This window comes from Sinohyriopsis cumingii, chromosome 3 (assembly GCF_028554795.1).
Source record: "Sinohyriopsis cumingii isolate HCF-2022 chromosome 3, ASM2855479v2, whole genome shotgun sequence".
NCBI lineage: Eukaryota > Metazoa > Mollusca > Bivalvia > Unionida > Unionidae > Sinohyriopsis > Sinohyriopsis cumingii.
Genome location: NC_142963.1, coordinates 72,640,729 through 72,662,811, shown reverse-complemented (window position 1 = coordinate 72,662,811; position 22,083 = coordinate 72,640,729). Strand labels below are relative to the sequence as shown.

The 22,083-nt window shown below is 36.3% G+C and overlaps 1 protein-coding gene across 4 annotated transcripts in view; it reads left to right on the top strand.

Annotated features, from left to right (window-relative positions):
• Positions 1-7,208: 7,208 nt before the first annotated feature.
• Positions 7,209-22,083, top strand: part of LOC149803088 (dual specificity mitogen-activated protein kinase kinase 4-like) — a 46,594-nt gene continuing 31,719 nt past the window's right edge. Inside the window, exons 1-6 of one of the 4 annotated variants that reach the window (XM_089952672.1) lie at positions 7,209-7,453; positions 10,726-10,788; positions 14,279-14,335; positions 14,725-14,824; positions 18,955-19,015; positions 20,277-20,390. In XM_089952672.1, the coding sequence (XP_089808798.1) occupies positions 7,417-7,453; positions 10,726-10,788; positions 14,279-14,335; positions 14,725-14,824; positions 18,955-19,015; positions 20,277-20,390 (432 nt within the window). In that variant the 5' untranslated portion in view covers positions 7,209-7,416. Of the gene's footprint in view, positions 7,454-7,520; positions 7,754-10,725; positions 10,789-14,278; positions 14,336-14,721; positions 14,825-18,954; positions 19,016-20,276; positions 20,391-22,083 lie in introns of those variants that run through there. The other 3 variants (XM_089952671.1, XM_089952674.1, XM_089952673.1) reach the window with 3 other exon arrangements.

Here is a 22,083-nt window from a genome sequence, read left to right as displayed (position 1 = left end):
ACATCTTTTTGCGTCCTGTCCCTTGAGGAGGAGAAACGTGGGTCATGTCAAGTGTGGCTTTACCATCGGTGATGTCAAACTGATCATTAGATTGTTGTACGTGTTGAATCTTGTCCATGACTTTGGAAGCAGTCAATTCTGCAGGGGTGCTAAACTCGATCCAAACAGGGGATTTCAAACCGTCGTGTTGTATGGAAAGTCTCAAGCGATCGTCTTCTTTGGGTTGACATTGTCGCTTGAGTGCAGTGAGCAAAGAATCCCACACCTCGGTGATGAACACTTCTGCTTTCTCTAACGGCACTTCAGCCTTGAAATCTTTAAACTTCACCGTGTATTTGTAAGCCGTGGTTCTAAATTTTCTAGAGGAGCGCTTTTCCGTCTCTCGAATGGAATAGTACTTTTCAGGGTTGACTAAGGGTGGTGAACTTGGTTTAGAGGGTTCGGATTCTGGTTCACTCATGTCCTCTTCAAAATCACTGGCATGAATTTGTGCCAAGATTTCAGCCCTGGTACGAGGCGATAAATCACGTTTCTGCCTTTTACTTTCTTCTTCTTTCTTCTCGAATGAATGGGATCGTTTCATCTTGAAAGCAAAAAGTCAAATGACTTAAGTTCAAACACCATAAACTACTTTATAGTCATAGCAGACCAGCGTATATAAAAGGGTGTGTGTCTTGTCCTTTTACTATTCATTTCACTCTCAAGCCGAGCACAACGATGGAAGAGACTAACCAGATGGAACGTTTCGTCAGAGCTTTGCGAGGGGTCATTAGAAAATTCTCTTCAGACCAGCCTACGGACTACTCTCCTTCCTTTAGAGATAAAAGTCAAGATACTTGCTATATCTGTCAGAAGAAAGGGCATTGGTCTTCAGAGTGTCCAGACCGTCAAAAAAGAAAAAAAACAGGGGATAAAAAAGACAAAAGTCAAGATACCTGTTATTATTGTAAAGAAAAAGGACATTGGTCTCCAGATTGCCCAAAAAAGAAACAAGAGGAGTCAGAAGAAAAGAGGAATTCTTCAGAAGAAGAGAGGGATTCTTCGGAGGAAGAGAGGGATTCTTCTGAGGAAGAAAGAAGACAGGTGAAGAAAAAGAAACAGGAGAAAAAAAGAAGAAGGGAAGAAAGCGAGGAGGAAGAAGAAGAGGAAAAGAGTGTGACGGTGAAGAAATTCAAAACACAGAGAGACTAAACAAGGAGAAATCAATGAACTTTTGATTAAAGTGTTGTGATGTGAATTGTGAATTGGATTGTAAAAAATGGAGAAAAGAATAAATGAATGATATAAGGTAAGAGTCTTTGAGTTTTGATTTTAAAATAAGCTACACTCACGCACTCATACACAGACACGTACTACAAGGGTAAAATGGGTGAGTTATTTTTTTTTTTTGAGTTATTGGCAAATTGAAATTGTATTTCTTTTCGAGAAATGTGGGTGGCCCTGAAAAGGGCCTTTTTTCTTTATGGTGAAGGGGTGAGTTTAAGCAATCAACTTTAACTGCCTTAAGCCTTTGCCACGGCCAAGGCCTACTTCTGGACTGCGTAATGATGATGATAATGATTGGGTTGAAATCACTAAGGGTGGTACGGTAGGCTTAGTCACAGGGTTGACGTGTTTAGCTCGGGAAGGTCGTATTCTCTTCGGTCGTGATAAAGAAGTCTGATACATTTGTTTCAGACTTCTTAACTCCGCTAAAATGTCCAACAGTACCGTGACCGTTTGATTTTCACCCTCTTGTTTCTTTGCTGCTACTTCTTCTTGCTGTTGTTTTTTTCTTACCTCTTCTTCTTGTTGCTGTAGGAGAAAAGCCTGTTCCGCTTCCTTTTGTCGTTGTATAAATTTCTCCAATTCTTCTTTCTGTCTCTGTCTAAAATTCTCCACTTGCGGTAATGAAGAAGGTAACGAAGGTTCCGGAACAAATTCTTGCGAGGAGAGAAAATCCACAAAATCCCAATTCACCTCTTCTGAAAGTAAGTCCGGGTTCCCTTGGGCGGTCTCCCCTGCTGGTGCACCCCACTGAATCGTTTTCTGAGTTTCCGTCATGTTGAATCACTGTCGCATAGATTGACTGCACACAAGCGCTAGCGAATCTATATTGACTACGTGACGTCACAGACTGCTCTCTTCGGATTGGATGTGGGCTGACTGAATTCTGTAACGCGTGTTCGGATTGGTGAATGAACTCAATCCGTTTCAATCCTTTCTGTCCCTATAAATAAGCGCAGTTCACTGCATTGATTCACCTATTCTCGGAGCCTCAACATGTGGACCGACGTTGAATCTTCAACCCTTGTGTCAACAATGATGTTCAGGACGGACATGCTCATGTATGTCCGATCCAAGTGGACCGTTGTCCACAGGACCAACAGCAGCCTGTGGATAAGAAGAGTCTATATAGAGAGACAAGGTTGCCTCAAGAGGACTCTGATGTATGGCCCTGCTGTAAGACGAAGTTTGAGGAAAAGAAGATGTCGCAAATGCCCTTTATGCTAAGGGCATATTAACATAAACCAAAGGCCCTTTTCAGGGCCAGCCATATATCTCGAAAAGAGATAGCCTTTCCATTGCCTACCCCTTTTTTTAAAAAAATTTTTAAAAAAAAAAAAAAAAATCCCATGTTAAATTCCCCTTGTCCGTAGAGTGGCCCACGATTTATTGCCATGTTAAATTCCCTTGTCCGTAAAGTGGCCCACGATTTTTCGCCATGTTAATTTTCCATTGTCCGTAAAGTGGCCCAGGGGTGTTTTTAATGCTAATTCCCATTGTCCGTAAAGTGGCCCCCTTCACTACTTTCGTGGAGTCTTAATTGGGTAGTTTTCTAGATGAAAATTAAAATTGTATTCATTTAGCTCTAACAAAGGCAACAATCAAATTTCTAAATAATTTTCAAAATGAGTTTTCGGGACGGGTTAAAAATTCGAGATATAGCAAAATTACAGATTCAAACTAAACGTTTCCACGAAAATCATGTGCTCATTTCATATAATCCGCAGATGTATAAGATGAAAATAAAAAGGGACCATTATTAATGTATTTTGGGTTTGTCCATATAGCATCCCTGTTTTCATACAGCATATCTCAGTAGCATCATGCCCTTACTACCCCGTATCCCATTCTTATTCATCAGCAACATGTTTGTAAATGGACTTTTACCATGTTCCGGAGAAATATCCCTGCTGCAAAAGTATGTCTACGACATCATCGAAAGGGTATTCAGATCTCATTAAACGTTTGTTTCTTTCTATTTGGACGTCATCTGTGATGAAAATATTTTACAGGAAGATATTTTCAATTATGTTGTCTCTGCTGTACAACACCAATAGAACGCATATTTTTCCATCATTGTAAGGCCATACTTATTGTGCAACTAATGGTCAATCTTTGAATAAAGACAAGAGTTAAGATAGGCCCAGTTGAAAGTAAATTTTTCAAATGTCACAAATATGTATCTTTGCCAGGAGGGCAATAATAGATAATGGCTTGGTACTCGTCACTATGAAAGTGTGTGTGTGTGTGTGTGTGTGTGTGTGTGTGTTGGATATAAAACGTAGCTTTAATAATGTTTTAGTCATATCGCTACGATGTCAGCAGTGTGACAGTTGATAGCGATGCCCAGCTCTGAGGCATCATGCCGTAGAGATGTAGCATGATGTCCTACCCAGTCACGTTATCCTGACACCAGGCCGACCAGTCCCAACACTAACCTTTTAATGCTGAGGGCCAATCGAGGCAGCTGCTAGTACCAGCTAATAAGTATTTAGTATGACTAGGCCGGGGTTCGAACCCGCGACCTCCCGAGGCGGACGCTCTAATCACTAGGCCACCTGAGCTGTCTGTCGTCACAACGAAAAGCAAAGAAATCAAATAATACAAGCCTAGCTATGGTGGAAATAATGTGCTCGAATTATCTAAATGCTTGGTGTATGAATTGCACTATATCAAGCTGAACAGCAAATACGTTGATATAATGAGAATGACGCTATTTGGCAGCGGATAAAAATAATTTGTGCAGTCTGGTCAAGAAAGACAACTTTTAGATTACGTTATGTTTATAAAACTAGTAACTGCAGATATTATGGACTTCTGAGAGAGTGACAGGTGTGAGGTGAAGTTGTTTGCATTTGCGACATGCACAATGGATAGAATATTGGCATAGCTCTATGTTACTTTAATGTACTGTGGCTGAAATTTCTTTGCATATTGTACTTGCGAACATTATACATGATCAAAGTACACAGCTAACAAAAATGGCCTGCTCCTATGTGCTCGAAAAATCAGCCTGAATTGTCTAAAGAACACTATCTTTTGCAGTTATTAAAATAGAGAAAGTGAACTTAAACAGGCTAGACAATACCAGCTTCTTAAAGTGCTATGAATAAATAACAAAATATATAAAATGAAGAAGGAAAAGTTATCGACTCTTTTTTTTTAACAATATCTTTTTTACAATATATCTCTGAAGTCCTGGAGTGAAAATGACTAAGCGGAGCTAGCATTTTTTATATATTGCATATCGGAAGTAAGGCCAAGCTAAATAATATACAAACCGTTATTACATCAATCAATCATACATCAAAACAAAGTGCATCAAAGTTCTTTTAACAATACCTAAGACAGGAGTGTCAAAATCAAACCACCCCGAGGGACGCATGATGGCATTCTCAATGGCCCAAAGGGTCGCACCACCTTTGTTATCTCTCATGACACCTTGTAACGTCAATCATTATGCGGGCCAAAGGATACGGCTTGGCGGGTCTCGTGTTTGAGACCCCTAACCTAAGATATACAAGGTCTTTTTGAAATAACCAGTATAACCAGTGAGGAAAAGCGGTGAAATTTGTTCTTTAAAAATCTAACCCTATGCAAAATAAGAAACTGTAGAGCGTCATCTAACCTAAGGACAATGTGTTTAATATGCCCAAATTAATTTAAAAAAGTTCCGGAAGCTGCTATAAATTAGCTAATCTTTCTGTCAGTTATTGAGTTTTGTGGGTTTAGGGCAAAATTCGATTTCACATCACATGACAACAATGGCAGAAAAAATATCAGAATCTTTTCATCTTTGTATTTTCATCTTTCAACCATTTTTGTCGTATAGTGATAACTCCTGCTCCTTGACATAAATATCCTCTCCATCCTCCAAGCTTGTTAACTACTAGATCACTTATTATTACTTATTATTGCTTGCCTGATTTAGAATATTTCATAGGTGAAGTTAGCATGATAGTGCTTTGCAAGTATTGCTTTGCATTTTGTAATTTTAACTGTTTCCCTAGTTTTGAATTTGGTGTACTATATGTATCAGTTGTCATATAACCTGATACAAGTAAAGTGATTCATAACTTTGACCTATAAATGGAGTGATGCATACTGATATGTGATTGGTGCTATTTTATCAGTGAGGAAAATATGATGCATTTTAACCCATTTTCTGGTTGCACTTTGATTGAAATACTTAATCATTTTAGTTTTGAGTGTTCTGTCATACCTTTCTATTGCATACGCCTAATAAACTGAAGAAAAAAAATATTGAATGGTTTCCTTGCCCTGCAACTTCTGATCCGTTTGTTTTAAAACTCTTTTCTCTCATCAAACATTTCAGTATTTCTTTATGTAAAGATGTATATGAAAGCAAAACGTGTATGTCATCTTTTTATTTTTACTATCTCAGCACATGTACCGGTATATTTCAAACATATTTCAAACATCTAACACTCTGAAGATGTATTTGTGTCCCTTTTTATATATTGTTATGTTTGCATGTCAACAATATATGCTTGACACTGGTCGCGTACGTTGATTTTCTGTGGGAAATGCTTTTTCCAGCTTGCTTGTGCAATATGCATATAAACTTTTAAATTAACAAATTTCTTAATTGTATATATTTTATTTTAATTTCATCCCGTTTAATTTGATTGGTGTGTTGTTGTTGTTTCCGTTTTGACGCCATGTTTCAGCGCAGGACGGCCAGTTTAACTGGCAGAGCAAGAACCCCTGAAAACTGGTAAGAACCACCGACCCACAGGAAGGTACTGGCAAGCTTTAGATATGTGATGTTAGTGATCGATAGAGGACAACGCTGCAGACCACTTGGCTACCCCGGGCACAGAAAGATGTGTGTAAGCATCTTTAATTTCAAGATAGTAGTATATGTGTCAAAACCGCCGTTTCTTTACTTGTTCCGCAAAGTCTATAAATTCCACCAATCTACTCTAAACTGAGAGTACTTTATTATGGACAAATTGGTTTTGGCATAGTCAGCAAACCAAAAGAACAACCATCCATATTTTGTATTTTTATTGTGAACCATTTGCAACATATTTTTTCTCATTCCTTTCAAAATTAGGAACGTTATGCATTCCCATTATGACCTTTGATCAAAGTCAGTGGCGCAAATGAAAAACTTTGTCTGGCTAAGTATATGCTGATGTTCAAGATTTAAATGACAAGTACAAATCCTACTAATGCTGCCCTGTTCATATAAGTTATTTTCAGCTTCTCTAGTTGCATGTTATTAGTGTTGATTTTAAGTTTAATTTAATTTTATTTCTCAGGTTCTACTCCATGTCCTACTTTGTTGTTCATAGTTTCTGTTATTTTCAGTACGTTAAAATTTCCTTTGTCGCTTATATACAGTTAAGTCTCTTCCTTGTATCCTGTACTTTTACTTCTGTAAGTACTTTTAACTTTTGTACGTTCATACAGTCCATGCTTAGCTTCCATAGTCTCTCTTCATACCATTTACATTTTATCTATGTATGTCACATGCTTTGTGTTTTAAGAAACGTTCGGATTTCTTGTAATTTTAATCATTTGATCAATTTTATACGATATCACTGTTTGATGAGTTTGCTTCTTTCTGCATGTAAATGTTCATCGTATATTATGGGTTCGTTGTCATGTATATTATTATTATTATTATTATTATTATTATTATTATTATTATTTCCAATTTAAACGAAAAGCCGACTTTCAATAAAGCTTGTCTATGTATATGTCTTTATCTTGTTTTAGAAAAACCATACTTGTTTGTCTATCAAAGAATGTGCAGTTTGTTAGCAAAATCGTAATACAGACACATTCTATATCTTCTGTACGAGAAATATACATAGCGATTATATACTTATTGGAGCTGCTACCTTAAAATGTTTTGGCGTGGCTTAATTCCCGCCAGTGCTCGTGGTTCTCCGTGATGTGAGACGAGGTAATGACGTCACGGGGATTTTCCCTAGTAGATTTTCATCGATGAGTCATCGAGAAGAAGCGAACATCAGCACCTAATCGTAACAAACACGCGTGAACCCATCGAGCTATCGGATTGACCAACACACGCTGGTTATAGTGGACATTTGACAGGAAAAAATCCCGTTATATATGAATGAATACGTACGAACACATATTCAGTAAATTTTCAAGATGGCGGACCCAGAAAGACCGAATGAGGCAGGACAAGGTTGGTAATCCCTAGTTTCGGAAATGTCACACTATTTTTGGATTGAATGACTCATATTGTAGCATGGCTACATACAATCAGAGTGGCTGTGACTTCTCGTATTAGTCATCCAACGTAAAGAGGGAGTTTTAAAATGATTGTCAAATAAACCCTTTGAATAAAAAGGCAGAAAGAAGAATACGTGATGTCAAACACGGAAGTGGGATAATGTCGCCATTGAGAGACCATTTTTGTACATTCATATTAACCGTACAACGCCATAAGTAAAATCCATTCAAAATATTGAACTCGACTGATGAGGTAATATCATTACAGTGCCATTCCAAAGTTACAGGGATTTGTTAGTCCAGAGAATACGCTGGATACCTGTGTCACCAGAGTAAAATCTATAATTACAGTATGCGAGATTGCAGACTTTGAAATATTTAATTTTATTATCTTGTTATCAAGATAAGCATTTGTGATTACCGCAGAAGTATTGACTAGGAATCCAATCAATAACCAAAGAAGTGTTTATCACCCACTCACCCCACCCTTGTTTTATGCTTGGATGCTTTTCCTTGTCAAATCTGTGTGAGAGCTATATAGAACATGTAAAATAAGTCTATTTTATTAAAAGGGAATGGTATATATATATATATATATATATATATATATATATATATATATATATATATATATAATGTTAACTTTTTAAGCTACTACACTCTTTTTAATAAAACACAAATTGGAAGTTTGTCCTTGTAAGATTCCAGAGCAAACAAACAGTTTGACTAAAAATGCATACAAACATGTTGAGAAATACATATTATATAAAACGATTTGTTTTTAAGCATTTTTTCTAAAATGGTCAGTTGATTGTTCCAGTCGTTGTTTAATGACAGCACATTAGGTCAGATAAATTGTCATTAGGGGAAGTTCTGGATTTCCTTGTAATGCTTTGTACTTGATCTCTATGATAGCATGTACTCAAATAGCCATAAGAAGAAATGGATCCTGAATTGGTAAAAAACCAAAACAACATCTGAGGCATTCTTAAATGCAGGATTAATGTCTTTATGATTAATATTAATTCCAGTATGGATTAAATTTCAAATCTTGTATTTTGCTGTGTTCTCAGAATACCCAATCCGATTTAAAAATATGCAGATCCACATCAGGGAGCTGGGTTGTTTGTTGGTATTATTCAACAATAAGTAAAAGGTTAAAGCTTTTGCTTTCTTAAGAAGTCTGTAGATTACATTTTGTGGTAATGCATCTAATTTCATTAATTTGCTTATTTATGACCTGACTATTGCTTTGATTTCAATTTAAGACTGGGAACTACTTATTAAGCCTGTTGGAAATCAAATATTTTCCCCCAACAGTCAGGTTCATTGGATGTTTCATTGTTTCCCTTTATCTTCATTTGAGCATCAGAGACCCCTGCATTATTTATTCAACCTCCCAGTCCTGATTCAGCTTTTATATTTGTTCTTTTTTCTTTCTCAATCTGGCTCCCAGTTCTGACACCAAGGGAATGTTTGAATCCCAGTCTTGTACCCCTAGGGGAAACACTAATGTTTTGGATTACATTAATAAGAAATGGTGGATTTTTTTAAAAAGAGCTCTTCCCAGCTTATTTAAACCAAGATATGTATATAAGACTGTAAAATTTGGTTTGATTATTCAAAGGTAGCTAAAATTAAATTTTTATTCCCTGAATTCCAATCATGTTTATGGCCAGTTTCAGATGCAATGCTTCCCAAAACTCCTGGATGTTGCTAATGTGTTTTCTGCACATAAAACAAAAATAGTACATTTCAGATGGAAATCGGACAAAATCATATGGTTTTTAAATTAAAGTTGTATTGTAATTGTTCTTTCTCACTATGGGCAATTGTGCAGTGAAAAAGGCCTCACCCACCCATTCCATTGCAACAAAGTGAGCAAAGATATCTCATTTACATTTTCCAGTCTATTTGGAAATACGTGTGAAGATTTTATGCTTTTTAAATCTTGATACAAAAAAACAAACAGCAGAACTTAAATAATTCAAAGTGCTACTGACTTATATGTTTTTTTGTTGTTGAGGTTTTTGTATTGGGTTTCAAGATTACAAGAGAGTGAAAGCTTTGAATGAACCAGATACTAGTATTTTAGCGAGACTGAGTACTCGGGTAGTTGATGTGTGAGTTAAAAAGGTTTTACTTTATTTATTTAATGAAATGTTTCATCTCATCTACAACAAGGGGTCATAAAAAGAAGTTTTGAAAGAAAAGAGTGTTTCAGGTTTGTTTTTCTTCCTCCAAAGGTATATGATCCCATTAAACATCATGCAATCAAAGTGTACACATAATACATATCAGTAAATATCAGTATATGATCCCATGAAACGTCATGCAGTCAAAGTGTATATGTAATACATAAGAAGATGATTGATTTGAAATAAGTCATTACATTTGAATTGTCAATTAAAGTATCACAGACTGTATCTAGTTGTCAGTTAAACATTATCTTATGAATTCCAATGACCAGTGTTGTTATTGGCTAAGCTTGAGTCGTTATATTATAACATTATTACATTATGCTATGACAGAGATTGGTATAACCTCAGATATAAAGTCCAAATTTTTATTATTATTTAGCATTTACCTTAGATGATTTAGCATATGCTGTATATACTTGCTTCTGAGTCAAACTGCAAACAACAACAGATCATGATCTGCTGTCTCAGGATGCACCTGCAGATCAGTGTATATTGTTTGATCTACTGATTATTCCTAACAGATTGCACAGAACCAGATCTGCCAGCACATTATGCAATGGCTGATCTGGGTCTGTGCAGTTTGCATAGGACTTTTCTTATAAACAATTATATGGTAATTTTGTAGTCTGTACTATTCACTTAAAATATGTTTGAAGAATGTTAAAGCTGCAGCCACTGGAATTTGCCTATGACATATACTGACATTAGACTTCAGTATCCAACTTGTATTCAGTTTGTCTCTGTTTACGTTATGCCTAATATCTTTGCCAGCAATCTGATTGTTCAGCAGGCAAATATTAGTATGATTAACATATGGCATCAGTTTCATTGTAAGCATTGTGTATGCAGAACATGATAATCTGGCACCACTCTATTTTTGTTCACCTTTTTATATATTATCTTTAGACCCAGGTGGCAATAAAAAGTATATATATGTCACTGAATAGGAAATTTTACCCATTCTTGGTAGATTTAAATGGGAAAACTCAATATTTTTGTTCATCTTTTTATATATTATCTTTAGACCCAGGTGGTGATGAAAAGAAGACAGATAAAGATGGACAACAAAGAACACAGCATGTAGAAAGTAAGTTGCCAAAATCTGTGTAGGGGCATGTAGACACATTAATTTGAAGTTCTTCCTGTTTTACGTAACTTATAAAAGATGCCTAAATCTGTGTGGGGGCATGCAGACATTAATCTGAAGTTCTTCCTGTTTTACATGACTTATAAAAGATGATATCGACAACTCTGATGAGACATTGGAATTTGTCATTATGAGCTGTTGCAGTTGCCATAGTCTGGTATTATTACATATGAATGTAATAGCAAATGTACAGGCTTTCTTCTTGAATTTTGTAATGATAATCACATCCTCAACTCTTCCATCCATCCTCACACCCAGAAAGTGGCTCAGGGGTCATAATTAAAAAAACCCCATCACATTTCACATGCATCTTCTTGGTATGACGGCATATTTTTTACCAAACATATATCATATATAAGTTTCGTAAAAAATATTAGAAAATGTTATTGCATTTGAAACTTTTGTATATCTAACCACTACCACTCCTCGTCCACATCCTCCTAGGATTCTGGGAAGGACTCCAAGAATGATCCCCCACATGCAACTTCACAATTTTTGTTTCATTCTCCTAGCTGTTTAGACCGGTATGTGGTAACAGACTGAGGATATCACAATATTATATCCCTAGAAATTCCAATGGCATTCTTGAAATGGATCTTCAGAGCATTTGAGGCCTAGCAGAACCCTTACACTACTTGTAATGCTCGTTTAATATGATAGATCTGTCAACAAAAGGGCCTCAGTGTTATGAAACATAAATGAAAGAAGTTTGTTAAATAACACTGGTCAACAGTGAAATCATTACTGACTTGAAAAGGCCCTAATCTGTAGTATTTTGGTGTGCCGAACACGAATATAACCGTGAAAAATTTGTATTGGCTCTCGTTTTGAAGATATTCATATACCTCATTTTCTATGTTTCACTGTGTAAATTTCTCCAGTAGGACTGCAGCAACATCCGGAATAATGATGTAACATTGCATAATACCATCATGCTCACATCATCCACAGTTGATTGCATCATTTTCTGATGCAATGCAATACTAATGCCATGCGGCTGCTGAAGTAAGTTGACGTCAGCAGTGTACTATACATGTGTAGGCCTATTATACTAATGCCAGGCGGCTGCTGAAGCTGACGTAAGCAGTGTACTATATAAAGCCCAATCAGATAGGTTCAGCATTTAAAATATTTTAGACGTTGTGCGAGACAGTTCAAGCTACTGTTACATAAAACTTATTATTTTATCCATTTACGTACAATAAAGAACAGTAATGCCTCGAAAGTGTGTTAATACCGCGGACAATTTTTGCTATATTTGTGGGGAAGTGACATTTGCCAACCAGAAGAAAAGTATCAATTCTCAAGTGAAGAAGGCATATCATCTTTACTTCGGATGCAAGGTTGGTGACCAAGACAAGCCTTGGGCTCCGCATATATGCTGTGCTACATGTACAACACAGCTTTCACAGTGGTTGAATTGCAAAAGGTCATCAATGCCGTTTGCAGTCCCAGTGGTGTGGAGAGAGCCAAGCAACCACCTAAATGACTGTTACTTCTGCTTGGTTCCTCCTCTTTCCGGCGGAATAACGAAGCGAAAGAAGTCGAGAATAGTCTACCCAAACATTCCGTCTGCATTGAGACCAGTTCCACATGGTGAGGGACTTCCTATTCCAGAACCTCCAGCAGAATATTCTCTTGATTCATCTGACGAAGACAAAGGTGAGTCGACCTGTTCTTCTCCTGGTCCATCAGCATGCAGTGATCCAGATTTTCACTGTGGTGCATCATCAACCCCACACAGAATAACACAGGAAGAACTAAATGACCTGATTCGTGATTTGGACTTATCAAAGAACAAGGCAGAATTGCTAGGATCAAGACTCCAACAATGGAATCTTCTAGAAGAAGATGTCACAATTACTGCATATCGAAAGCGCCACCAGCAATTGGAGCCTTTCTTCAGAAAGGAAAGTAATCTGATATTCTGTTCCGATATTGAGGGCCTCATGAATGCTTTAAAAATCACTCATGACCCACAAGAATGGAGACTATTTGTGGACTCTTCGAAACTGAGTCTCAAGGCTGTGCTTTTGCACAATGGAAACATTCTTCCATCTATTCCAGTAGCGTATGCTGTCCACATGAAAGAGACATACGATAGCTTAAGGCAGCTACTGAATTCCATTGAGTATAACAAGTACAGCTGGCACCTCTGTGGTGATTTGAAGGTAGTTGCCCTTTTAATGGGACTGCAGCAAGGATATACAAAATACATGTGTTTCTTATGCGAGTGGGATAGCCGAGCAAGGGAAATGCACTACATGAGGAAGGAATGGACTCGCAGGCAGAATGTAGCCATTGGAGAGAAGAATATCCAACACCCAGCTCTGGTTGAGGCTCAGAAAATCTTGCTACCACCCCTTCACATCAAACTAGGTTTGATGAAGAACTTCGTGAAAGCCATTGACCGGACTTTGCCAGCATTCCGATACCTGCATGAAAAATTCCCTCGACTCAGCGAAGCAAAGATTAAAGAGGGAGTTTTTGTGGGTCCTCAGATTCGAGAGCTTTTCAAAGATGACCGGTTCAACAACTTGCTGGAAGGTGACGCGAAACAAGCATGGAATGCTTTTCGCCTAGTTTCTACAAACTTCCTCGGAAATGTTAGGGCAGAAAACTATAAGGAACTAGTAGAAGACATGTTGATGAAGTATAAGAAACTTGGCTGCAATATGTCTCTAAAGATTCACTTCCTTCATTCCCATTTGGATTTCTTTCCTAGCAACTGTGGTATTGTTAGTGATGAACACGGCGAACGTTTTCATCAAGATATCGCAACAATGGAACAAAGATACCAGGGAAAATGGTCCACTACAATGCTGGCTGACTACTGCTGGACACTCCTCAGAGATGCTCCCGAACAGCTGTACAAGAGACAGGCGAAGAAATCTAAGATGTAGTCAATGACTTGATTTTTTATAGGTAGGCTATTACAGTTGACCTTTTACTATTGGAATGCATTTCGTTATGTAAACATTAATTTCTTGCAGATTACAAAAAAACTAGAGCCAATTTTGCAATTTGACTGTCATATTCGTGTTCAGCACATAAAAATTGATAAGAATTGACTAATTTTATTTCAGTAACATGACTTTTGTAAAAATTTGTTGTCCAGTGTAATTAGCTTAACAGTTTTCAAGGATACTGAGCATAAGCAGGCATTTTTGCCGTAACTGCTTAAGCATGATGAAATATACAGTAAGCATCATTTTTATGGTGGCAACATCATCGTGAACGTTGAAAAATGCATTTTGAATTTGAGGTTTTGTAAAATGGGGATATGTCAATGCATGAACAAAGGTGAGACATTAGGTTTCATCAAATACTGGTTCTTATTGAATATTGTCAGTATGCATATGTCCAAAATCAGCTTGAATCAACACAAGACAATGTCTGCAAATTATACAAGTTGCATTTCTATTTTCAGAGAAAATAACCATTAGTGCCTCAAAACCAATGCGACCAAACCTGGCAGCAGATATGGGTGAGACAATTTATTTTCAACAATCATCTTTAGAGGTTTAACAAATATTCATTGTGCTGACACCTCTGTCTCCCCCCCCCCCATCCTGAATAATTGTTTTTAAAAAAAAATGAAGGTTAAAATATTCAGCTTGTTAAATAGACATGACTGGAAGACTGTATGTGTGTGTGCATGCATGCATGTGTGTGTGCTTACATGAAAGTTGTTGAATAATCTTCATTACAGCAACTTTGGTTGAAACTGTAGTCAATTACTGGGCAGTCAGATTTGCAAAGCTGGTTGTTCAGGGACATTTATGAATTTTCAAGTGTTTTCTACAGCTAAGGTCATTTGTCAGTTCGGACTGTCTTTTGTTTCCAGTACTTTGATGGGGTTTTTCTTTTCAGCAGCAAATATGCACCTTAGGAAGAAGTTACAGCTTCCATTTGGAACTGATGTGTCACCAACAAACTCCATGTCATTAGCAAGCATGGGACATCAGACACAGATGTGAGTATCATAAAAATTCTACTTGTATATGTTGAGGATTGTTTCATTGCATATTTTAGACCTTTAATTTAGCAAGGAAATCTCCCCCCCACTTCCATTTGACAAAAAGGAATTCTCAGAAGATAGGAGGGTTGTAATGAAACAAGTGATGGTCAGGCTAGGAAATATAAAGGGCAAATTTTCAAACATTCATTGTGTTTTCGTGCATGTTTTGAGAAAAAAAGTTTGAATCCTGCAGTCTCTCTGCAGTCCATCAAGGAATATATCCTGCTATTTAATGTAAATATCATCAAATGTTTATCACCCAAGCTAGTTGAGAATAATTTAAGCAGAATGGTCCATGCAGACATGAATGTGTTTTAGTCAGGATGTGCCTTTCTGGGACTTATGCACAATATACTTCAAGTCCCACAGAATGTGCCAAAAGTGGTGCAAACAAATTTGAGCAAAGCATTTTTTTAAACCATTACTCTGATACATATGTACTAGCCCGTCATTCACTGTCTAAATTGCTCAGTGATTTTTTTGTTTAATTAAAAGAAGCAAAATCTATCAAGCAGTCTTTTTTCATTCCTCTGTTTGCTGAGCTCAGACTGTATATTTTACCCCATTTTCCTATGCCATATATGGTAAATTCTAAATCATCTGGAAATAATCATGTATAGACCATACATTTTCTTGTTTAGAGGTTTAGAATAAGCTTGTCATGTGATTGATCTGAAATGTATTCAAATACCTTATTGAGATTACTTCCACTCCTGTTTTTAAACATTAAGTAAATAATTAAAATTGTAGTCTCATTTATTCTCATAAGTCTGTGCTCCATTCACATGGTATGTGGAACCTTTTATTGTTTGTACATTCAGCAGAGTTTCACTGATAGGTAGATATGGAATGTTGGATAACTGATTTCTTTACCCTAGTGTTTCGCTCAAATCCTGAAAGTGATAAAAATTGCAATAGATACAATGACTTGTGAACAAATTGGTGAATCACAAAAAACCAAGACAGAAGTCCAACAAAAAGTGTGACTTCTGTGAAAAGAATCATTTTCCACAATGGCAGAAATAAAGAATAAAAATACCACACTCTCAAGAAATCACATGAAAATTGAAAATCAACAAAAACTGTTGGAGGGGTATGAATTGTAAACTTTGACTTTTGATATTAGAATATGGTTGGAGACATGAAAGTCTTAGAGGATAATTCTAAAGTAAAGATTATATTTATTTGGCTTATCATTCAAATAACATGTAAAATAGTCTTCCTTGTAGCAGTAAAAGGGCCAAAATGTCATCTCCTTGCCAAATTGGAAGTTAGGTGAGAGTAAGCTTCCATTGGATTGAGGGATTGCCTCCATAACCCTGTCATCCACCAGTTACTGCTTCCACTTTTGGCTGGTCAGTACATTGACAGAAATAGCAACCAGTACCTTACATTTTCTAACAGATCATATTATTATGAGAAATTTGAAATTTAAAAGAAGGAAACCTTTCTGAGAATGCCTTTTGGCCACTCTTAATTAAGAAAAATGTTTTTTTTCTTTTTTTAAGGTCCATCCATTTATTGTTTTAATTGCTCTTGTTGTAAGGTTTAATGCCATTTTTCAGCACAAGATAGGCTGTCCAGTATAAATGGTGGAGGAAGAATCCGGGAAAACCCCGGAACAAACCACTGACCCACGAGAAGCTACTGAAAAGCTTTCTCACATACCCACATTGGCTGAACCCAAGCAGACAGAGATGAGAAGGCAGTTATCTGTAATGGTGAGTGCTTTAGACCACTTGGGACCCCAGTTTTATATGTAATACAAAATTTTGAAAATGTGTAAAAGATTAGATATGAGCACTAGGAATGAATTTATTTGTGCTGACATTTTTCTCCATTATAGTATGTTTGATAAAAATATAACTTTTCAAACCAAATTGTTATTAATTTAACTCTTTTTATTGTTTCATGGCATTAGCCTTGCAAAATTCAATGACAACCATGTCTTTAAATTATGTTCCACTATGATTCTTCGATGCACTATACAGTATCGGGTTTTATAATCAGGGACTTAATCTCTGAACTAAGAAAATCCAGTGTCCCTCCAAACGGTTGTGGCAGTCTAGTCAAGTTGCTGGCATCTTGCACTGATTAGAATGGCAACTTCATGACCGAAGTATCAACTGGCTCTTCTTCTCCAAATGGTGATTTCCATCAAGTTGGAGTACAATGCCTTTCCCAATTACACTCAGTGGTATCAGGTTGGAATGTCTGCATTGTATTGGTCTCCAGTGGTAGCAGAGGAGAGTTGAGGAGTGATATTTTCATCCAAAATATATTTCAACAGTTTCCGATTACATGGTAGAATGCTGTAGCCCCAAGCCTCCAATGTTGGAAAACGGTTGCATGATGATAGTGTCACTTTATGCAGACTGGGTGTCCATATATTGTAGTACTGGTCCAGCTGGTATGTGTACCATGGTGCGTTGCCAATGAACCAGTTTTTGCAGTATTTCTTAAAATGTTATACAAAATTTCTTTTACAGCCTTGTTTGTCTCTATCAGTGAGTTATGAGTCTGTGCTCTTAAAATAAGTAACAGAAAAGATTAAAAGACAACAAGCTTTGTAAAATTTAACAAATAATTTATTTCCCTAGAATATAAAATAATCCAAGAATTACAGACACAAGTCCTAGTAATTTAAAGTCCTGAATAAAATTCAGTAGAAGTCACGAAGAGATCCAAAACTGAGGGCGATGATGTTGTTTGTTGAATCATAGTAATATAATTCCAGGTTTGAATATACTATAAATTCCAGTGAATGTCTTTATCCAAGAATTTTATCAGAGCACTTTTGTATTTCCAGAGAAAATAATCACTTGAATTCAGTAATTTGAAAAAAATCAAATTCAGCCCAAACTGGTCATAATACAACTTGAAATTGCTAGATGTTAAAGCATGAATGACTGAATCCTCACAATCACAAGATTATATTGTTCTTTACTTAACCTGAGGTCACAATTAGCATTTTCTAAAAAAACATTACCTAATGGAAAATAACCTTCTAAAAAGATCTAATGAGCCTTGTTTATTTACAACAGAATAACCTGTAAAATTCACTTAGGAAACTCCAAAACCTTGACCCAAATCAACATATTTGCTCCTTGTTTACCTGAAGAAGAAATCCTGATATTAGATTTTGACCACTTGCTCATTGTGGTTGCAACCACTCCGGTGGCCTAGTGGTTAGAGCGTCTGCCTCGGATGTGGGAGGTCGTGGGTTCGATCCCCGGCCGAGTCATACCAGAGACTTACAGAAATGGTGCTAACAGCTGCCTTGCTTGGCGTTCAGCATTAAGAGGTTAGTGTTAGGACTGGTCGGCCTGGTGTCAGGATAATATGATTGGGTGGGACAGCATGCTAAATGTTTGTGGCATGATGCCCCAGTGCTAGACATCACTATAAACTGCCACATTGCAGACATTGTAGCGATATGACTGAAAAATTGTTAGAGCTACATTAAAAATCAAAAGCACATCACATCACATCACATTGTGGTTGCCATTGATATAGAATGGGTGTGCATTGTATACTTGTTTTCCTGTAAACATGATTAATTTTTTAGTACATATGCTGGTACAAAAAATTTTGACAACACTGACTTTTTATCAGCAGGTACTCACCCAGAACCAGAACTTGTATTAAAGCCAGGAATCGTGTACAGAATCTTTATGGTTTCACATAGATGCTAATGTAGAAGAAATCTGACCAATTTATACAACAATGTGTACACATATGAGATATTGTTTTGTTGTGTGGTTAATTTGTATGTAATGGCACACCAGGACATGAAAGACTATTTAGTGCTATTTCAATTAGAGTTGATTTGAGTTACATGCCACATCCATTGACACACAAGAACAGCTGACTAATCAGGGCAGGAATTGAACCTAAGAGTAATTGTGAGTCTGACATTCGAATGACTGCGGTACACTACACTGGCAGAATAACTTATCACTTGTTCTTGCTTTTCTACAGAATCATTGTGCCATAGCATAATATGAAACATAATTAAATGAATCCCTTATGATAATTTTTGTTTCATATTTTTGCCATTGTGATTACCTTAATTTTTTTTCCAGAGAAAGATTAAGATCTCATGGTCTGCAGTCAGCTGGAAAACTTCAGATTTCACCTGGACAGGTAAAGAGATTTTTTGCTGTGGTTTTTGAGAATTGATTTGGGCTATGCAGTCAAGTAATTAAGTACAATCAGAAAGCGGCGTTGCTGGAAGAATTCATTAGACTGTTAGCTGAATATAGTAATATAACTTTGGTGTAAGAATCATTACAAAAACTTATATAATAGAAAACTGCAGTAATAGTTTCTATACTTTCTGCACCAAATTGTACGACCTTGGTCTAAATTTATTTTAAAATGTACTATGAAAATTACAGCAGTAAGTTGACTTTATTTCTGTAATTTCTTTAATTTCCTTTTCTTATCTTGTCTTCTTTTTCATGTATTTTATTTATTTCACCTCTTTTGAAATGTCATTCCAATTATAGAGAGCCAGATTTCTGACATGACATTTCATATGAGTGGATTTAATAACACTTACCCCATCCACATAATAGACAGACAACTTTAACTAGAAACATTTAGGTGTCACTAGAGCATCAGAGGGCACAAACGGATATTGTAAAGCATTTTTGTAAAACTTTTTTTATCTTGTGAGGTGTAAGTTTTTTTTTATCTCCTGCTAGGACACAAATGTGGAACGGGACATGTATTGTTACTCTTGCCCATCCATCCTTTCATTCATCCATTCATCACACCTTGATACCATGTCAGAACAGTTGGGAGTGATGGTATTATCTTTCAGTATGAAATCCAGGAGAAATCACTGTTGTATTACCATATTTACTTGCTTATAAGTTGAGGCCAAGTGTAAACTGCTTAGATCCAGATATACCATCACATAATGCACCAGCTGATCCAGTTCTGTGCAATTTGTGAGGACAACATAGACCCTGAGATGCTAATACATTCAATCTGATTTAAATAAGATCTCAGCTGTCCTACATGAAGATCAGATGACAACCACTTAAGGGTCATGTTCTGGTGACCTTCGGATTAGCCAATGGAAATGCAGCTCTCAAAAATCTAAAAGTGAATCAAATTGTTCGGTACACTTTGATGCTCTTCATCTGCAGTGCTGTCTCTCCAAATGTGAAGATATAAAACTTAATCTGATCAGTTTATAAAATTAGCAATTATGGTAACTGAGTGGTCGCTGTCAGATCTTCATGTATAACAGCAAAGATCTGATTTTGATCAGATAGCTGGTACATTATGCAGCTGTAGATAAGGGTCTATATTCTGTGCAGTTAAACTCTACTTACAAGTGAGTATATATTATATATATATAGTAATTATAGTTTTTGTCTTTTTTTATATAAAGATTTATGATTTCACATCAGAAGACATGAAAGACTTGGGAGAAATAGGAAGAGGCAACTATGGTACTGTTAACAAGATGCTTCATGTAAAAAGCAACACAGTCATGTCTGTAAAGGTAAGGAACAATTCAAGATAATCAGAATAATAGGGGCCCCGAGTGGCCGAGTGGTCTAAAGCGCTCTCCGCTACGGATCACTGCCATCTCACCTCTGTCTGCGTAGGTTCGAGTCTCGGATTCGGCCAATGTGGGTATGTGAGAAAGCTTGCCAGTAGCTTCTCGAGGGTTGGTGGTTCTTTCCAGGGTTTTCCCGGATTCTTCCTCCACCATTAATGCTGGCCGCCATGTATAGCCTATAGAGTGCTGAAAAATGGCGTTAAACCCAACAACAACAACATCAGAATAATAATTTGACATACGTGACATTTTTCTGAGAATGTTATTTTTATATCAGATTAAATTGATATCATGTCAAGCTCATTGTCCAGCAAATTACAGGTAGATTTTTTTTATTAGGTTTTATTATATTAACATGTTTTACCAGGTAAGTTTAATACATTTTTGCAAATTATAATATTTTAAAAGTGTATTTAATAGAGGCATGTGATTCCTCAAGAAATTTCATTGTTTCAGTGATTTTTTACTCGTGATGAATTTATGGAAAAAGTTCCGAATTTGGTCTTTAAAGAAATGAAGATTGTGTGAGGGGTTGCAGATTACTGAAAGATCTGAGTAACAAGCATGTGACACTTTTCTTTTGTGAAAATGGTACCATATATACTTGCTAATTAAATATGGGTCAAACTGCAAACAGCATAAACTTTGATCTACTGTGTTATTTGTTCTACTGATTACTCCTAACAGACTGCATACACCCAGATATGCTGGTGCTGGCAGATTTTTTATATTTGCATATTAATAGATGATATAGAATGGTAAGTATATTATATCACTTCCTCATTTTTGCATACCTGGATTACTTGTGAACTCGCTTGTAACATGGAGGCAGGTGTGGATTTCATTCTTTTCCTTATATAAAATACAAAAATTTTCTTATATAAAATAAAATATTTGTCTCCTATTTGCCTCACATGAACAATATAAGTTTGATATTTTGATTGTTTTGTATTCTGAACAATGGAGGTTAAAACACAGAAATTTGGAATCTTCAAGAAATTTAATAAATAATATTAACAAAATATTTTCGAAATAATAATACAGTATTTAATGAAATATTAATCAGTGAAAATGTTGGTAAATGCATACTGGTGGCAACACAGTATGAAATAAATACCAATTAAAGAAGTATCTTTAAGTGAAATGTTTTCATTTTATATTTTAGTTTGTTTTCAGTGTGATAATCATAAATTAATCTGCCCTTTATTGTTGGATTTCATTTATTTTTATGTGCTATTCAGTATTGATATTAACTGAAATTTTTTTTTATTTTAAATTTAATTTACTTGTTTTATTGTTTAGTGGAATTAAGAGTACTTAATGTAGTACTTATATTTTGTGTGCAACTTTATATTGATGAGAACTCACCAGCTTTCCATTGTCACTTCTCTGTGGCATTAGTAATATCTTCATTTACAGATGTGTCTTCTTCATTTTTCTACATCATCATTGTCACCTAGCACATTCCTCCACAAAACTACACTCCTTGATGACCGCTCCGGTGGCCTAGTGGTTAGAGCATCCGCCTTGGAAGCAGGAGGTTGTGGGTTTGATCCCCGGCCGAGTCATACCAAAGACTTAAAAAAATGGTATTAACATCTGCCTCACTAGGCACTTAGCATTAAGAGGTTAG